This window comes from Puma concolor, chromosome A1 (genome assembly GCF_028749965.1).
Source record: "Puma concolor isolate L17-30 chromosome A1, mPumCon1.1.hap2, whole genome shotgun sequence".
Classification (NCBI taxonomy): Eukaryota; Metazoa; Chordata; class Mammalia; order Carnivora; family Felidae; genus Puma; species Puma concolor.
In genome coordinates this window covers 83139918-83160113 of record NC_141667.1, presented here as the reverse complement: position 1 = coordinate 83160113, position 20196 = coordinate 83139918, and the positions used below count along the sequence as shown (strand labels likewise).

At 37.3% G+C, this 20196-nt stretch overlaps 1 protein-coding gene across 3 annotated transcripts in view; it reads left to right on the top strand.

Annotated features, from left to right (window-relative positions):
* The window catches only part of FAM81B (family with sequence similarity 81 member B), a 56236-nt gene that overhangs the window by 21378 nt on the left and 14662 nt on the right, over positions 1-20196 (top strand). For all 3 annotated transcript variants that reach the window (XM_086696368.1, XM_025923839.2, XM_086696427.1), the window contains 2 exons: positions 2820-2938; positions 12571-12700. In XM_086696368.1, coding sequence (XP_086552494.1) covers positions 2820-2938; positions 12571-12700 — 249 coding nt within the window. The remainder of the gene's footprint in view (positions 1-2819; positions 2939-12570; positions 12701-20196) is intronic.

The window sequence follows — 20196 nt, the reverse complement described above, 5'->3', positions numbered from 1 at the left end:
GAACGGGGGAGGGTCAGAGAGAGGGAGACACAATCTGAAACAGGCTCCAGGCTCTGAGCTGTCAGCACAGATCCCGACGCGGGGCTCAAACTCACGGACCGTGAGATCATGACCTGAGCTGAAGTCGGCCGCTTAACCGACTGAGCCACCCAGGCGCCCTCGTTTTCACTTTTTAAAAGTGACTATAACGCTTTTCATTTTCTCTGTCCATCATCTATTAATGTCGTTTGCCAATTTATCTTTTGGAGTTTTAGTGCTTTTTAATTCTTATTGATTTGATGAGCTTTTTTATTAATTGAGGATAATAGCTGCTGGTAGCTTGGCAAATGTTTAGCAACCAGCAAGCAAATATTTTCTGGAGAATAAAAACTTGGTTGGAGTGTTTGCCTATTTCCATGGTGTTAATAGTCTCACTGTGATTGATTTCAAACATCAAAACACCAAACACAAAGATAGGAAAAGATACGCACAACTGGCTTTCACCAACAAATGCATGCTGATTGCAGCACTAGGCTGAAGTCTGTGGCAGTAACATTTGTTATAAATGTTTTTCAGTTCATTGTTCATATCTCAGTTATATTTACAAGGTTTCTGTCAAGTTTTATATAAGGTTGTTAAACTTTCCATTATTTTGCTCTCGTTAAACATTCCAATATTTTGCTCTGTGATTCCTCTCATTATTTTTAAGAAAAGAAATGTCTTCATTTAGAATTGAAATAATCACCTTTATTATCTGTTATTTTTATGGCTTAACTGTTTATATTTTTAAACTACTTTTCTAAAATCTATACTGATGTGTGTCATGAGGTAAGGATCTAAACTGATTGTTTTCTGAATAAACAACCAGAGATCCCAACACCATTCGTTAAATTCCTCCCCCACTAATTTGTGAGCCTCAAGTATAGTACATTCCTTTTTTAAAAAATATTTTCATGTTTATTTATTTTTGAAAGAGAAAGACAGAATGTGAGTGAGGGAGGGGCAGAGAGAGAGAGAGACGCAGAATCCAAAGTAGGCTCCAGGCTATGAGCTGTCAGCGCAAAGACCTATGCAGGGCTCAAACTCATAAACAGCGAGATCATGACGTGAGCCAAAGTCGGACACTCAACCAACTGAGCCACACAGGTGCCCCAGCACATTTCTTTCTTATGTTTACCGAGGTCTTCATTACATTACATTGATTTATTTACATATGCATATCTATTTTGCTACACTTATTTATTTATTATCATCTCATATGTTTTAGTGTTTAGTAGGGCAAATTCCTTTTCATCACTATACTTTACCAAAACAAAGCAAAGTAACATCTTTTTCTATGGTCTGAATATTGGGTCTCTCCCCGCTCCTCCAAAATTCATATGTTGAAATCTAATGTCCCATGTGATGGTGTTAGGAGGTGGGGTCTCGTGATTAGGACCAGTGCCCTCCCACAAGATACCCCTGACTCCTACCACAACCTGAGGACGCAGTAGGAAATAGACAGTCTGCAGCCCAGCAGAGGGCTCTCACCAGAACTGGACCAAGCGGGCACCCTGACCTTGGACTTCGAGCCTCCAGAACTGTGAGAAACATATGTCTGTTGTTTATTAGCTACCCAGTCTGTGGTATTTTGTTAGAGCAACGTGAATGGACTGAGACACTTAGAGTCAGGCAAAAACAAATGAAAACAAAAAAACTCCAGCTAGCATTCTTGACACTTCTAAGTTTTCAATTAAAGGTTTTTTTGTTTGTTTTTGCTCTTGGGTTGTTTCAATCTGCCAGTTTACAAATGAGAAAGATCCTGTATATGGTATTTAAAATTTCTATGATTCATTTGCTACAAAAATCCTTCTTTCCTCAAAAAATTGATAAACATAAATTTAGACATAGTTCAGGCCTTGATCAAATATAGTAACTAAACTTTAATGCTTCCCCAAATCCTGAACTTGTCATATACTCTCACTTATTTTGCAAATAAATATGTTTTTTTTTAAATATATGTCTTCACTTTGGATTTTGCTTGAGTGTCAACTAAGATAGAAATTTTTGCTATGGACAAGCAGATTTTTTTTTTTTTTTTAGTTTTAAATTAATGCTTACATGTTAAGTGTGAAAAAATTTTAAGCCACTGTTCTTGAGACCACCGACCTGGTAGTATAAGATAGTCAGCTCTATTTCAGAATACCAAGACCTACCTAAGACATGACTAAGAATACCCAAGGACAAAATCTGAATATACTTCAAGCCATAAATCTCTCATGTTCTCTAAAAATCTAGAATAAACCTTCTTCACTCCTTTCAGGTGGAACAGTTTGATTCACATTTGCTCATGTTAGTTGTATTAGCTTCACTGTGGTTCTGATTCAATCTGCAAAGGGCCTTGCCTGATGCCATAGTAAAGATCCCTTTCTAAACTCTGCCACCAATTCTGAAATAGGTTTTCGTGAAAAGCTTTTGTATCAATGATGGCCAAATGGCAACTCGTGCCATAACAGCGCAATAAGTATATTTTACTTGGCCCGTAGTGTGTTTATGTAAGATTTTGACTAAGATGTCAATATTTAAAAATTGAAAGATTTAACATAAAATCTAAATTTCTGGCTTGTGTTGAAACACTGTTGAGCCATCATTCCTACCTGGCAATAATCAGTTGGAATCAGGCCATCACTACCTTCCTCAGATAAAGTAGGGACTGCCTCTCTCTGACATAGGACTCTCTCACTCATTTACACTGTCAGCCTAATTAGGAAAGGCTTTTGATTTTGCAACCTCTGCTTTAAATTATACTTTATTATCATGTGGGGTAGGAAATTAATGGGAATTTTCACTTAAAATTACAGATTTTAGAACACCAAATAAGAGCGCGAGACCAGGCGGCCACAGGAACTAATTTTGCAGTACAGGAGCTAAACACCAGACACCTTCAAGGAGTTGGAGATCTTCGAGGAAGAGTAGCCAGGTGAGAAGAAGCATATCAATGAATGGCAGTCAGTTCTTGCCCATTGAATTCTCATTCCCAACTAAGTTCCATATAGTAAAAAAGTAGATATTGTCTTTACGCTAAACTGATGAGGTGGAGGTTGAGAAAGTCTATGATACACCTTGAAAGCTTCATGCTACCTTGAGAATCAAGGGTTCTCTAAAAGCCCCTTTTACAGAATGTCCAGTTTGGTTCCGTCTGCTAGTGACGAGAATCATATTATATTTGCAGCTCTCAACTGTCTAAATGCCAATATCTATACAAAGACACACCCTCAAGAACACCTACAAATATTTAAAATACTTTAATTTAATTTAATTTAATAATTTAATTTAATAATTAATTAAAATATTTAAAATATATAAGAATTACATATAAAAGTCTAACAAAAGGAATTTACTTACAAATCGATAAAATTTTGAAAAATATGGTTCATATGATATTTCTAAATCAAAAGAATTAATGCTATACAGTTTAACAAAAACCTGTGGGTATTGACAATGGCAGGACCACTCTAGTAGACATATCAAAGATCACCTGTGAATGGCTGACTGTAGCCACCTTTGCAACTCAGCATCTTCTGCCAGCACATCTTCACTCTCTCCTGGAATACTCAATCTCCATCTTGTTAATCTGCTTTGCAATGTTAATGACCAAATAACAATTAGGTGATTAACACCTAAGACGAACTCCTTTTAGAGCATCTATCCATTCAATTCAACAACAACAAAAAGGTATTAAGCTTCATGTCATATAAGCACATGCCAGGCAGTGTACTGGGATTTGGGGATTCAGCAACATGGTCCACTTCCAATTCCTCATGACCCCAGATTTGTGGTCTACCTGGGAAAACAAGCTCCAAATGTAAGTGATTAGATAAACAATGTAATGAAAGCTTGAGGTGCTATGGGAATATCCAAATCAGACTGAGGCATAGGGAAGTCTTCCTGGAGGAGGTGACACTGAAATTAGTTTTGAAGGATCCATAGCAGATATCTAGACAAGGAAGGACAACAGGAAATGCACTTTACATAGGAGGGATAATAAGTGCAAACGAACTGAGGGATGAATTACTGAGACATGTTCAAAGGGCTACCTGTAAGAAGAGTGTTTTAGTTTTGGTATTTGGGGGTTTGCTTTTAGGGAGAGATGGGAGATTGGGAGATGAAGCTTACAAGTGGTCCAAACTGGATGCTGAGAGATCTTGTGGGTCTAGGTAAGAAGTTTGAACTTTATATAGAAAGTTATAAGTAAGCATGGGAAGATTGATTATAAGTAAGAGGGATGACATATTTAGGAACATTCTAGTATTAGCTAAGTTGGTGGGGTACAGAAAGGAAAAATGAAAATAAAAGGAAACCTACTGCAGTAGTCAAGGTGGGAAATGTCAAGGGCCTAAACTAACACACTAGCCATGAAAGTCCAGACCAGGTAGCAAACATTAGGAAAACAGAATCTTCAGGAATAGTATATATGTGTACACACACACACACACAGAGTTGGATATGTAACTATGCTATGTATAAATACATGTTTATTCATCTAAAATATACAAAATTATATATTTCCTTATATAATATCTTATACACACAAAAGAAAGTTTATAGTATTTGGGTAAGTTTGAAGCAAGGTAATAAAACAAACACGAACAGACCCACCATCCTATTTAGATGTGCCATAATTTCTCAAAGACAAATACCAAACATCTGTCTTGAATAAAACTTGGAATTTGGTTCCACTTGGTGGTGTGCTGATGACACGTGAACTATTTATTTTTTCTGCAAACCATTACAAACCCAGTATTCTATTTTTCTAAATCCTGCCTTACATATAAGACACAATAACAGATTTCAATGAAACCAAGATATGAAAGGAATAATATCTAGAACAAGATGGATCAGCTTCAATTTCTTTTTTTCTTTTTTGTTTCCTTTTTTAAAAATAAAAATTGTTTCTGTTTAAAGTCTACAATATGATTTGATATATACAAGCATAGTAAAATGATTACTACAGTCAAGCTAATCAACATATCTTCTCACATGGTTACCATTTTATGTGTGTGATAAGAGCAACTGAAATCTACTTTCTTAGCATATTTCCATTCTTCAGTACATTATTAACTATGGTCATCACACTGTATATTAGGTCTCTAGGCATATTCTTCCCATTTAACTGCGACTTTGTACTCTTTGACCAACATTTCCCCATCTTCCCCACCTCTGCACCCTGGGTAACCACCATTCTACTCTCTGCTTCTGCGTATTTGACTTTTTTAGGTTCCATATGAGATCATGCAGGTTTTTTTTTCTGTGTCTACCTTAATTAACTTAGCATAATGTCCTCCAATTTTATCTGTGTATTCACAAAAGGCAATATCTCTTTTTTTGAGTCTGGATAATACTCAGAATGTGTGTGTGTGTGTGTGTGTGTGTGTGTGTGTGTGTGTGTGTGTGTGTGTGTGTCACAATTTATTTTTCCATTCATCTGTCAACAGACGCTTAGGTTGTTTCCATATCTTGGCTATTGTGAATATTGCTACAGTGAACATGGGAGTGTGGGAGTGCAGATATTCCTTCCAAGTACTGATTTCATTTCCTTTGGATATACATCCAGAACAGGGGTTGCTGAATGATGTAATAGTTCTATTTTTAGTTTTTTGAAGAACCTTCATACTGTTTTCTATAATTGCTGCACCAATTTACATTCTTACCAATAATATACAAGGGTTTTCTTTTCTCTACCTACTAGTTGACATTTGTTATGTTTTTATTATTTTGATAATAGCCACTCTAACAGGTGAAGGGTAATATCTCATTGTGCTTTTGATTTGCAGTTTCCTGATGATCAGTGACACTGAGCACCTCTTCATGTACTTGCTGGTCACTTGTATGTCATCTGTGGATAAATATCTATTCAGATGCTTTGCCTGTTTTTTAAAAATATTTATTTATTTTTGAGAGAGAGAGAGAGAGAGAAAGAGAAAGAGAAAGAGAGAGAGATTGAGATGGGAGAAGGGCAGAGAGAGACGGGGACAGATTATCCGAAGCAGGCTCTGCACCAACAGCAGACAGCCGATGTGGGGCTCCAAGTCACGAACTGTGAGATCATCACCTGAGCCAAAGTCAGGGGCTGCTTAACCGACTAAGCCACCCAGGCACCCCCACATTTGTCCATTTTTTAATCTGTGGTCATTTACAGCTACTTCTTTTTTCTGTGGTCCTAGGGGACTTGCAAATGAGTCCCATCAGCTCTCAGAGCTAGGGGATTTGGAAGCCAGTCTCTCAGGTGGCAGCTGTAAAAGTTGAAGTGCTCGATGTATGGTCCAAACCTTTCACTCCTCAGGAAGAAGCTAAGATTTGGGGGTCCCCTCCCAACTGTAAGGAAGGCACTGTGCCAAGAATGGGGTTTACAGCATGAATGTGTCTCAGTTTTCCTGCCCATTTCAATGTGGGTATATTCTTAGATGCCTGATAAGCAAGAGTCTTTAAATTAGTTTCTGGGTTTTTCTCAGAGGAAACTGATCTGTGTGTAGCTGTTTATTTGGTACATCCAGAGAAGGGGAAACCAAGAGCCTCCTATCCCTCCATTTTATTCTTCAATTGCTTACCTTCCCCTTGAATCTTAGGTAGTGATTTTAGGATGAGGTCTTATTTTTCCTTGAAATATTTCCTTATTACGAAAATTTCTTTATTGTATTTGTTAATCCGAGACAGAATCTGGCTAAAAGCCATGAGACTTAAATTCACCCTTCCTCTCCCGTTCTGTGTATTTTTGCCAGGCAAGGGACTAATAGACAAGCTGAGACAGATTAATTACTGTCTTTCCACATATTGACCTTAATTCTAATGAGTATTTTGGCATAACTGAGATTAAGTTGATTATTTTAACATAATTCCTAGGAAACATTTTACTGCTGCATAAATCAAACTCAATATTTAATAATGGCAACGTGCTTTGAATTTTACAACATATTTCCTACTCCAAAACAGGGGCAGTATAAAAGCAAGTAACTCCAATGAGACAAAGTTCTCAAAGGTGTCTGGTCTGCTTTTGATACCCTCTCCTCTATTCAGTAGATGATAATCTCAGGTGCAAATGAGGAAAAGCAAGTATGTAAAGAACATCCATAGAGATGGCCATGATTTACAGTCTGCAGCAGCAGTCAGAGGACGCAGGACTTCCAGCTACATTTGGCTATTTGGGACCCAAAGGCAGATTTTTCTTATTAAAAAAATTATAAATTGTGTTGATATGAAATTAAAAGCAAAAATCATATTCTTTGGAAGAATGATGTCATGGATATTGTCAACTTTTGAAAAGTTAAGAGTAGAAACTTCTGGCTAAAGATAATTGAATAAAGATATTTTTACGCCACTCCTCTCACTTGCGACGTCTTAAAGCCAGTTAAAAATAGAAGGTAAGCAAAAATTCCATCTTTTTTTTTTTTAATTTTTTTTTTCAACGTTTATTTATTTTTGGGACAGAGAGAGACAGAGCATGAACGGGGAAGGGGCAGAGAGAGAGGGAGACACAGAATCGGAAACAAGCTCCAGGCTCTGAGCCATCAGCCCAGAGCCTGACGCGGGGCTCGAACTCACAGACCGCGAGATCGTGACCTGGCTGAAGTCGGACGCTTAACCGACTGCGCCACCCAGGCGCCCCAAAAAATTCCATCTTTTTTAAAAAAGTGTTTATTTATTTTTGACAAAGAGAGATAGAGCATGAGCGGGGGAGGGGCAGAGGGAGAGGGAGACACAGAATCCGAAGCAGGCTCCAGGCTCTGTCAACACAGAGTCCCAAGCGGGGCTGAACTCAAGACTGCGAGATCATGACCTGAGCGGAAGTCGGATGCTCCACGGACTCAGCCACCCAGGTGCCCCTAAAAATTCCATCTTCAATAGAACTTGGAAGTTGCCACAACTGCTAACCACAACCACAAACAGAGTACACTTACAAATACTGTCATGTCTGTCTTCCTCGGACCTTAGATATAATGACTTGCGCCAAAACAAGAGTCGTAATCCTAAATAATTTGAATGGAGTAATATTACTCCATTACTCGGGACTCAGGCGGGTCACAGGACACACAGGAAATGTCCCTTCAGGGAATCAGGTCAGTAACACAGAGCAGCTGAGGCGTGTAGCTGAGGATGCATTTGTGTTATTTATCATTTGGAAGCTCTGTGCCTGCAAATTCATACCCGAGAGAAATGCTGAAATGCCACAGGCAGAGGAAGTAGAGCGGGCCTATAGCGTCACTACAGAAAATCTAGGGTTCAGTGATTGGCTGTAAAATACACCAATCCCGTTTTTGAGGAGGAAAGGGGGAGATGTGCCCTCCTACAGCCTGTAGGGCTTAAGAAAAGAATAGATTTGATACTGCAAGCCTGAGCGGAGGATGTGGTCTACTCCTCCCCCCACACACACTTGGTGATCTTCTGTAGGTAGTCAGAATCAGCCAAAGATGTAAGCATGATAGGTAGAATCTAGCCTGTGCATAAAAATCGGCACCACCAATATCCATAGTCAGACAGAGAAAACTATGAGGCTGATGTGCAAACCTCAATGAGAGGAATTACCCAGAAACACACACGAGGGGTTCAAATCAGAGGTTCTCTTGGTTTCAAAGAAGTTAAGAACAAAGGAAAAAGATTAAAGCAGATTGCTGATTGAACAGCAATCAGCTGTAATTTTGCTCCTTCCCAAAGTCCCACTAAATCTACTGCAAAAAAAAAAAAAAAAAAAAAAAAAATAGTTTCTCTTTAAAACAGACCCACCAAAACAGAGGATATCAGCATAGAAATCTTGGGACGAAGAAAACAGACATGTGGAAACTAACTTAGCAGATGTAATAAAACCAGTTTTAAACCTGTGGGATAAACTGAGAATGATCTGGTTTTACACCACACAATTCTCAAAAGGCTTAGGTGTTGGCAGCACTAGGAAACTCTGAAACTAGGTAAAGACAGGCTCTTGTCTCTAGGGAGAACTGGGAAAAGCAGGAAGAGGGAGAGCAAAGAACCACTGTAGTTTGTTGTCGTAGACTCTGGGTCTGGAGTTCTCTTGTCCAGCAAGAGAGCAGACACAGGATTAATATGCAAGTCACAGGATTAATATTCCAAGTCCGAGAGGAGACAGGAGCTCCCAGTAAGAGTCCTTGCTCCGTTTTTATTAGGATCAGAAGGTTTAGCAGCATGATGGACATGCACAAAGAGACAATGAAATTGTGAACATTAACTCACGGGCGTGATGGAAAGGGGGTTTTGAAGATATGTGGTGTTAGGGGTTTGGGTCAATACAAAACAAAATCCAGGTACTGAGCAGATGGTTGTTTACAGCAGACATGAGGCGCCTTGTCTGTTTACCTAAACTTGCCTAGGGGGACAAGAAAGACAGAACATGCTACCTCAGGGTCAACAAGGCACCTTTCTTTTGCTAATTAGCTCCACTCTGGGCAACTTTGCTGGGGGTGGTCTCTAGCCCCTTTTACCTGTTTACCTATTTTGATCCTTCCTTCCCGTGAAAGCAGTTTTCTGCTATTGTACTAAATTGGGGGGCACTGCTGCCCTGAACACCTAATCTCTACCTATTCTTGGATACTTTCATCCTGTGGCTTTCTATTTCTTCATGCCTTGTTAACCCTTCAGCGCAAGCTCAGGGAATTCTTAAGCTTAATTCCCACAGTTTATTATTAGCCTTTTAGTTTTTATTGACTTCTAAACTATAGGCATGTTTTACTTTGATAAAATAAAAATATTGAATAAATACGAAATAAAAGGCCTTCCCCAAAACAGAGATCATCACCTAACAGAACGAGATGGATATACTGGAATTGCTCAGGGATAAGGTGGGAAAAAAAAAATTAAAATATCACAGAGATCAAATCTGTTTTGGAAGGCGCCCCCCCCCCATGGAATAAATACAACTAAAAATAATTATTATTTATTTATTTATTTATTTATTTATTTATTTTTAAATATTTATTTATTTTTGAGACAGGGAGAGACAGAGCATGAATGGGGGAGGGTCAGAGAGAGAGGGAGACACAGAATCCAAAACAGGCTCCAGGCTCCGAGCTGTCAGCACAGAGCCTGACGCGGGGCTTGAACTCACGGACCGCGAGATCATGACCTGAGCCGAAGTCGGAGCTTAACAGACTGAGCCACCCAGGTGCCCCAAAAATAATTATTTTTTAAATGCTAACATGAGAAAACCACAAAAAATGAAAAGAAAATGTTTTTTTTAACATAAATATTGTTGTAGAAAAATGATGTATATAGCAGACAAGTAAAACTCATTCAACATAGACTCTGTAGGACCGCCTGAAGAAGAAAGAGAACAAATTCTTTAGGAAAAAAGAATGGGTATAAGAAAAGAGAACTTCCTTGAAACGGAGATTTGAATCCATAAATCAAAACTAGAATTCAAGAAAAATTGCTATAAGAACAACTGAATCAAAATATACCAGTTGAGGGGCCCCTGGGCAGATCAGTTGGCTAATCATCCTGTCCAACTCTTGATTTTGGCTCAGGTAATGATCTCACTGTTCATGAGATCAAGCTGGTGTGCTGTCAGCGTGGAACTTGCTTGGGATTCTCTCTCCCTCTCTCTCTGCCCTTCCTCCACTCGTGCTCAAGGGTGTGCTCTCTCTCTCTCTCTCTCTCTCTCAAAACAAACAAAAAATCCTGGTTGAAGTTACTGAACATCAGGAATAAAGAATCATTAGACAACCAGGTGGACAAAACAAACCAGCATGTGGTGTTAGGCTGGCAGTCTGTGTTTTTGCATGGGGAGATAGGAATTAATAAATAATAGCTACTGATCTTGTAGGGGTGCTTCCTCAGTGCTAGGTGCTGGCTAAATCATTTGATTCATTACCTCCTTTCATCTTAAAATAACCCTATCAAGTGACATTTTTTTCAGGATAGCCACTTACGGTTTTGAAGGTTGAGCATAAAGCATTCCAGGAGATACTATCTATGGCTCCTGTGTTCATGCTGCCCATGTAGCTGGCAAGTCTGGTGTTGTGTGGTAGACAAATCGTGCAGCTATGTTCAGTGGCCTTGGGGTCATTACTCCCTTTTCTCAGTTAAGGAGAACTGAAGCTCATAGACCGTTAAGAAATTTTTCCCAGATCACAAAGCTAGGAAACGGCAGAAGCCAGATTCAAAGCCTGGTCAATGTGACACCAGAGACAAATTCTTAACCGTTAGCCTACAATGTACAGGCCAGCTGTCTCTGAAGGTCGAACAAGGAGGGAGTTGGGTGACAAGTGGCTGGGAGCAGTGATAGCAGCAACTGTTTCTATGTAATCTTTGGGGATCTTGATGTGGATTCACATAGTAGCCTAACTAACTGACAACAGAGCTTGTTTTGACAACAGGTTTTATGTACAAATGTGTGAAATGGCTTTTGCCTGTGACTTTGCTGCATTACAAGCCAGCTCCCATTTTTGATCAGATTCATTCCTAATTTTTCCTCCCAGCAGTATCCCCTCCCCTACCACAGTCCCCTGGTTTCTCTTCTAAGGATTTCTCAGGCAAAATTACTACCATACTCATTTTGGGCTCAACTTTGGTACCAAAAATCTTAAGAAAAAAAATTCATTTCTAGATCCTAAAAAAATATTGACAGCCATAAAGTCAACTATATTTATAGCACTTTGCATAATAGCATGAAAATGTAGTTCCTAACAAATATTATTTGAGGACAAAGAATTGTTTTATAAAATTACAAACTTAACAGTGATCTCTGATAACTTTACACAAAAAACACAGTCCTTCAGCATTCTCCATATCTTCCATGCATTTATGAGTGCATATATTTCATGCATATATGAGTGTATTGAAACTGATAACACAGTACGTAACCTGCCATCTCCCAAGAGAAGCCTTGAGTAGTGATATGGGGTGGGCTTCCCTGACATGCTGGAAAGATGATTAATCTTCAACTCCAACACCATTTCACTAGAATTACTTCTTAAAATACCATGTGCAACTTTATGAGCCAAAACTTCATTCACATGTTACTGTGAATTGTTTTTGTCCTAATATGACACTTGACTGAGCCCACTCCAGGAGCAGGAGTTGTGACTGGGGCTAAGAGGAGGGAAATTGGTTTTTGAAGATGGGTTGGAAGATGATGGTGAGCTAAGACTCTTTGTAGCCAGAGGAGAATTGACAATCTTGGATCCAACAAAGAGACTAGAGGAAAGTGGATTCAGAATGCAATATAGAACAGGATAAAGTTTCAATTTTACCCAACCACAGGCAGTAGGGAGTACTCCCCCAATATCAAAACCTGTTGGAACTCCTATGACCGTATTAATATATCAGACTGAAAATCAAAAATTCCCCCCATTTTCTCCCAATGTCTTCATCTACCCCAACCCAGTTCTTTGATTTTGACTGATGTATCATTATCCAACCTGGATTCTCTCTCATCAGAAAAAAGAGAGAAAAGTGAAGATTTCTGTTTATGTTCCTACGTCTACTAACTCGTTATTCAAGGAACTTTAGAACTTTTGCCATGAATGAATGCACACATCCTACTGTAGTATTAAAAATGTTTGAGCCTATTGATCTCACAACCAATTTTCGTCTTGCCACTAGATGTGACTCCAGCATTGTGAAGCTTTCTGGAGACATTCAGTTCATCAGGCATGAGCACCGGAAAATTGAGAAAACAATTCAAAATTTCATGTCTGCCCTAGAAACTGTTTCTAAGAACTTGGATATGAAGGTAACCGAAAATATTTGGAACTCTTAACATTATGTGTTATTGCCAGAAGATCATTATAGCTTATCAAAATGCCTAGTCGGGTGGAAATTTTTCAAAAGAACTCTTTACTTCCAAAGCGTTTAAATATGACAGGCATGCATATATACCATGAGCACTGTCAGTTGAATTAACAAAACTTTAATGAGTACCTCCTATGTTCCAATGTAGCCACCCATTATAAGCCTGTGCTACTTGATTCCACTGTTGCTATTCTTTTACTCTCTGGGATTTCCTCAAAGACTGTAGAACCAAAGATTATAAGCAAAACATTTTTTTCATGGACTATTATTATTAAATAACCAACCTAAATGTGAGTTGATTATGTTACATCCCTACAATAGGTTACGTCTCTCACAAAATAATGTACAAATCCATTGCCCTGGTTTTAAAGGCCATCTCTACAGTGGCCCCCTGCTTATCTTTTCAGCTCACCCCATTTTTCCTGGCTCACCCCTCATACCCAGTGGTACTGAACAACCTGGAGGTAGGTCTGTACTCACTCTAAGACATTACACAGCCTCCATATTGTTTGTGCTTTTTTTCTGCCTGAAATGCCTTTCCTTTTTCACCCTCCCAATGGCTTAACTAAAGGAGCCAATGCAAAGTATTCTGTGCCTTACTTTGTCACGTACCTTATGTGACAATAAGCACTTCTCTGAAGTCATTCAGGCAGAACAAAGTGGAAATCCTTTGAGAATAGGGGGACATGTAAGTTTGGTGTATGATTATTTGTTCATAGGACCAAATAATCAAGAGCAGAAGGTTCAAAGGGGCACATAGATTACTCCGATCCCATTGGGCTCACCTTGCCCACACCTATGCACCCATCTAATTAAGCCCTAATAGTTTTTTGGTTGAGTCTCTTTGTTTTCCAAAATACCTAGTCATATCAAAAACAAATCATAACCATGTTACCTCTGGTTTTCTGATGTAACACCTCAGTGCTTTTTTTTTTAAGTACTTTAAAGCCATGACCAGATCTCCAGATGATTGTTAAATAAAAGTGGTCATAGAAGGCAATTTATCTAGTTTCTTATTATACTGGAGATGTCTTTGTTGTTTTCTGTTGGATGTTGGTGTGATATATTTTTAACCATGTTAAAGTAACCTTCAATTCCTACTTACTTCCAGTAGTTTTTATTAGTGCTCAGTTTTTTTTAGGACTGAACATTTCACCTTAAAAAATGCCTTGTAGATATCAACAAATGCCTACATCATCATATTAGGGGTTTTTTAATTTGGGTTTTTATTTGTTCACTCGTTTATTTCTTTGGACTTCTAATGTGCTATGTCAATACATTTCCCAATACTGAAACATTCCTGCATTTCTGCCATACAGTCATTGTGTAATCATTCAGCATTTGACTTTGCGTCTAGGTTCAAAATTTGATTTGGGGTGCCTGGGTGGCTCAGTCAGTTAAGCCTCCAACTCTTGATTTCAGCTCAGGTCATATCTCATGGTTCATGAGTTCGAGCTCTGAATTGGGGTTCGCGCTGAGAGTGGGGAGCCTGCTTGGGATTCTCTGTCTCCCTGTCTCCCTCCCCTTCCCCCGCTCTCTCTCTCTAAATAAATAAACTTAAAAAACTTTTTCAAAAAAGTGACACTGACTGAAGTTTATTCTTAGTTTTTTTTAAGGTAATACAGATGATATGTATGGTTCACAAATCAAAACTACATAAGAAAATATACACTGAGAATTTTCGTGCCCACCTCTGTCACCATTATCACATTCTTTCATTTCCTCACTGAAAACCATTTTTATTATTCTGTTGTGGATTCTTCAGTATGCCTTTATGCAGATACAAACAAATGCAAATATATTCCTATTTTCTCCTTTTTACAAATAAGGTAGCATATTACACACACACACACACACACACACACTAATATGTACCTTTTTTTTTTTTTTTTAACTAAAAAAACACATCCTGGAGATCAGTCATACTAATACATGGAAAGCTTCCTCATTCTTTTTTTTACAACTGCATATTCTCCTCCGTGTTCAATAGCTCACTCATTTAACCAATCTCTCACAGATGGACATTTGGACATTTTTAGTATTTTTCTCTTTCAAACAATGCTGCAAGGTGTAACTTGCACCTATGTCATTGTGTGTATGTCCATAGGTATGTTTGTAGGATCAATTACCAGAAGTGTGATTGCTGGGTCAAAATACATGTTTGTTATTTTGAGGTATCTTGCTGTCTGTAGGGTTTTGATCATATTACATAGCCATCGGCAATATGTAAAATGTAAAAATGAGGACATTTTACATATTGCCTCACCAATGGTGTTGACTTTTGAAGTTTGCCACTCTTATAGGAAAAAGAAAGCTAAAATCTCTGTGTTTCACTTAGCCTTTCCTTTCTGTTTTTTTAATTTTATTTATTTATTTATTTATTTATTTATTTTTGAGAGAGAGCGTGTACACAGCAGAAGAGGGAGGGAGAGAGCAGATCCTCAGTAGGATCCGAGCTGTCAGTGCAGAGGTCAACATGGGGCTCAAACTGATAAACAACCATGAGATTATGACCTTAGCTGAAATCAAGAATCAGATACTTAACCAACTGAGCCACACAGGCACCCCTTCACTTAGCCTTTCTCATTGTGAATGAGGTTCACATCTTCAAGAGCTATTTTCATTTCTTTTTCAGCGAGTTATCTGTTCATCTCTTTTATCCATTTCCTTATTGGTCTGTTTTTCTTTTTCTTCTCAATTTTTAGGAGCTCTTTATATGTTCTTTTGACTTTTGTCATGCTTATGTTCTATATTTATAGCTAAATTTATCAGCTTTTTTTTTTTTTTTTTGTAGCTTCTTTTAAGTCACACTTAAAAAGAAATTCCCTAGGGGTGCTGGGTGGCTAAGTTGATTTTGGCTCAAGTCATGATCTCAGTCATGAGATTGAGCCCCATGTTGGGCTGCATACTAACAGCATGGAGATGCTTGGGATTCTCTCCCTCTCTCTCTGCCTTTCTCCCACTTGCACTGTCTGTCTCCCCCTCTCAAAATAATTACTCACATTTTCTTCTAGCACTTTCATGGCTTTACTGTTTATATTTAAATTCTTGATCCATTTGGAGTTTTTCTAATATAGAATGTGCCTTAATTATTATTTTAACAATTGAGACCTTATAGTACTTTTAGTATCTGGTACAGCAAGTACCTTTCATTGCTTTCTTTTCTCCCTTTCCCTGGTGATAATTGTTTGTTTTTGCATATGATTTTAAAATCAGTCTGTCTATTCCCAGCAAATAATAACTCATTTTTAATTTTTATTGAAATCACATTAAATCATAAATTAACTTTTGAATTTACTGAATCATAATGGTGAGTGTTTTATCCAAGAACGTAGTGTGCTTCCTATTTGTCAGGTTTGCTTTTCTATCCTTCAAGAATAGTTTGAAATTTTCCTCATGTTCACATCATCTTCAATATATTTTGGGGTTTTGTTATCTTTTTTCTTTTTAGTTTATTGTAGTGGGGTCTCATTATATCTTCTGATGAGTTGCTAGTTGTATATAGTGAAAGCTATATTAATTTCATCTTCTATTAGTGAATTCTCCTCTTGATTATAGAAATTTTGCAGTTTGTTGTTGTTTTTCCAGGCACACAATCATGTGATTTTTAAATAATAATCTTACTCATTTTTTTCACTTTCTTTTTTTTTTTTAATTTTTTTGATTTATATATATATTTTTAATTTTTTTTAACGTTTATTTATTTTTGAGACAGAGAGAGACAGAGCATGAATGGGGGAGGGTCAGAGAGAGAGGGAGGCACAGAATCTGAAACAGGCTCCAGGCTCCGAGCTGTCAGCACAGAGCCCGACGCGGGGCTCGAACTCACGGACCGCGAGATCATGACCTGAGCCGAAGTCGGACGCCCAACCGACTGAGCCACCCAGGCGCCCCTATTTTTTTTTCACTTTCATACACACAATTCCTCTCCCTGCTATAATTGCCTTAATAACTCCAGTATGGTATTAAATAGTAGTGTGGGAATAGTGGTCATCCTGCTCTTGTTCCTGACGTTAATGGAAATTCCCCCAGGATTTCCCTTATGGTGAGGGAAGTTAGTTTTCTCAGTGAACATTTTTGATGCACTATTCCTATTATATTGAGTTTTTGTTTGTAATCCAGAATGATTGCGAATTTGTCAAATGCCTTTCAACATTATTTGTGGAGATAATCATGTGAGTTTTCTCCTCAACTATGCTGGCATAATTATTTGTATTAATATATTTCTTATTAAACGATTCTTGTTTTAAAAAATAAATTGTGCTTGATTTTGATGTTTCTAAAATTGTGCTGATACTGTTTGCTGATATTTTATTTAAGAAGTTTGCATCAATATTTATAAACAAGATTAGTCTTTTTGTGCAACCTTTTTCAGATTTTAGAATCAATGTTTTGCTGACTTCATGAAAATAATTTGGAAGTTTCCCTTCTTTTTCTATGCTCTGAAACCAACATTGCAATGACCTATTCTTTAAAGATTCAGTAGTTTGCCTCTGAAGCCATTTAGGCCTAATGATTTAGTGGAAAGAAGAGCTCTTTGATATCTTTGCTCAGTTTTTTCCATGGAAAATCTTTTCAAGGGTCAGCTTTAGTAAATTACTTCTGCTTGGAAAAAAGTACCTTTTTCATCCAGATTTTGAAATTAATTTGCATAAAATTGTGCAAAATACTATGAAGATTATTTTCATTCCTTCTGCTTTTATATTTTTCCCCTCACCATTTTATTTGTGCTTTTTTGACCCTTTGGTTAGTTAGGCTATTTGTGCTTTAATAATTATATTGACTCCTCTCCATTGAGCCACTCTTTTTATGTATTTTTAAGTTCTTCTATTTTGTTCTCCATGTGTTCTCAGCAATTCAAGTTTTTGTCTTTTTTTTTCCCTTTTCCTGTGATTTGTTTTGCTGTTAATTTTCTAACTTTTTGAACCAAAAATATTTGTAATCTTTTGCTGACAGAAGCATTTTTGACTATGAATTTTCCCTGAGCATTTATTTACTTCCCTGTATCCTCTAGGGTTGATATAGTGTTCTCATGGTTTCCTAGAAATTCTGCAGTTGTATATTGTATTTTTCCCTTTGATTGAACAGATTAAGAGGGGTTGTTGTTTTTCATGAGTTAAGGATTTTTTGTTATCCTAGTATTCATTTTTAGTTTTACCTCCCTGTAATTGAAATTTTTATGTATATACCAGTTTGAGTTTTTGGAATACTTTGAGGGATTTATTTTGGCATCTGGATAGAAAAATTTTCTACACATTCTAAAAGAATATATTCTGTATTTTTAGGGCACAAAGTTCAGTTGCTATCTAAAACATTGCTTATTGTTTAGGTCTATTGTATCCTTACGTATTTTTTTGGTTTTTTCTTCTGTCTTGGATTGAGAAAAGTGAATTAAAATCTATAATTATTTGGCTTCCATTTCGTCTATCACTTCAGCTTTGTGAATATTCTCACTACATTATTTGGATCGTATTTATAACTACTCTATCTTTCCTTATTCTTAATTTTAGTATTTATTTGTTTTCTTTACGTTTAGACCAAGAAAAATGTTGTCTACTACCTTTTCAAAGAAACAACCCTGGGATTTACCTATCAATCCTATAATTTTTTTACTTATCAATTTTTTTAATGTTTGTATATTAGTTTGCTATTGCTGCCATAACAAATGACCACACACTCAGTAGTTTATAGCAACATAAATATATTAGCTCATAGTTGCTGCAAGTCAAAAGCCTGGTGGGCTAGAGTAAATCCCCTGCATAGGGTCTCACAAGACAGAAATCACGATATCAGCAGGGCTAAGTTTCTTTGAGGTAGCTCTGGGAATTAGTTCTCTTCCAGACTCATTCAAGTTTTGGCCAAATTCAGTGTCTTGAAGTTGTGTGACTGAGTTTCTTGCTGGATTTGGAGACATGTTCCCCCAGCTGCCAGTCTTCTTTCTCATGTTTTCCATGTGGCCTCTCTCCAGGAACAGGCCAAGTCCTTGTCATGCTTCAAATCTCTCTGACTCTGGCTGGAGAAAGTTCTCTGCTTTTAAAGGCTCATGTGATTTAATTGGACCCACTTGGATAAGACAGGATAATCTATTTCAAGATCTGTAACCTTAATTACAGCTACAAATGCCATTGGCCATCTAACATATCATATACACAGGTTCTAGGAATTAGAGAATGGACATCTTAAAGGAGCCAGTCCACCTATCACAATTTGTCAGTCTCTTCATTCTGCTTTCCCTTGGTTAGGTTTGTTATTCTTTTTAATGGTTGGTTTACATAGCTTTATTCTCTTTAGTTGTTGGTTTACATAGCTTTATTCTGCCTTTTATGTAATTATGGAAACATTTAATGCCACAAATTTACCACTGATTATAGATGTGGCTGTGTCCTGTTGATATATAATGTCTTATTATCCTTTCCTAAGTAAATTGTAATTGCAGAGTTGAGTTATTCTTTGACACTTGTGTTAGTCCTTTGAGAAGCAAATGCCATAAAAGAGCTGATGAGCAAGAGATTTACTAAGAAAAAAAAAAAAAAAACAACTGTGAAGGAAAATGGGGAGAGAGCTGGAAGAGATGGAAAGAGCCATCAGACTACAAAATAGTTCTGACTCCAGTGAAAAAGAGAGAAGGTCTTAGACAGCCATTCTAATAGTTTCATTAAGTTCTTTGAACCAAAGTCCCTCATCATAGGAATACTATTCAGACACTCACTGGAAGCAGCCAATGGGAAGTATGATATCCCCACATGGTAATATGTATGAAACATTGCAGTCGGGCCCTCGGCCAATTATACTCCTCCTAGTAGGGGATCTGAGAGGCACATTTCCATGTGAAACACTGGAATTAAACAATAGAATTAAAAGAGGTTTGTTTTTTTTAATACAAATTGTCAGATTTTTGTTTCTTTATACTTTTCTTATTAATTTCTACTTTCTGGGCAGTATAGAATCATGATCTGTACTTTTCCTGGAATAATGTGAGTTCTTTATAGTCACATATCTACTTAGTTGTTGCAAAGGCTGACTGGGCACTGGGAAAGAATGAGTGTTTCTTGCTGTTTGCAAGTTGGATTGCTTGGTATATAAATTGACTAAATAAGCTATACTTTTCATATTTTCCTATATGTTTATTTATATTTTACTTATTTGGCCTTGTTGGTGACAGAGAAATCATTTAAAATCATTAATATATATCATCTCCGTCTATCCTTGTAATTCTATAGCTGTTACATTTTAGTCAATATATAATGTAAATAAAGGTTCAAACTTCTTCACTGTGCAGTCTACTCTTCTTCTGTAAAAATGACCACCTTTGTCCCATTTAACATATTTTGCCTCAAATGACATTTTATCTAACAATATTGTTCTGCTAGTTTTCCTTTTTAAGACTCTTTTACATTTATTTATTTATTCATTTATTTTGAAAGAGAGAGAGTGAAA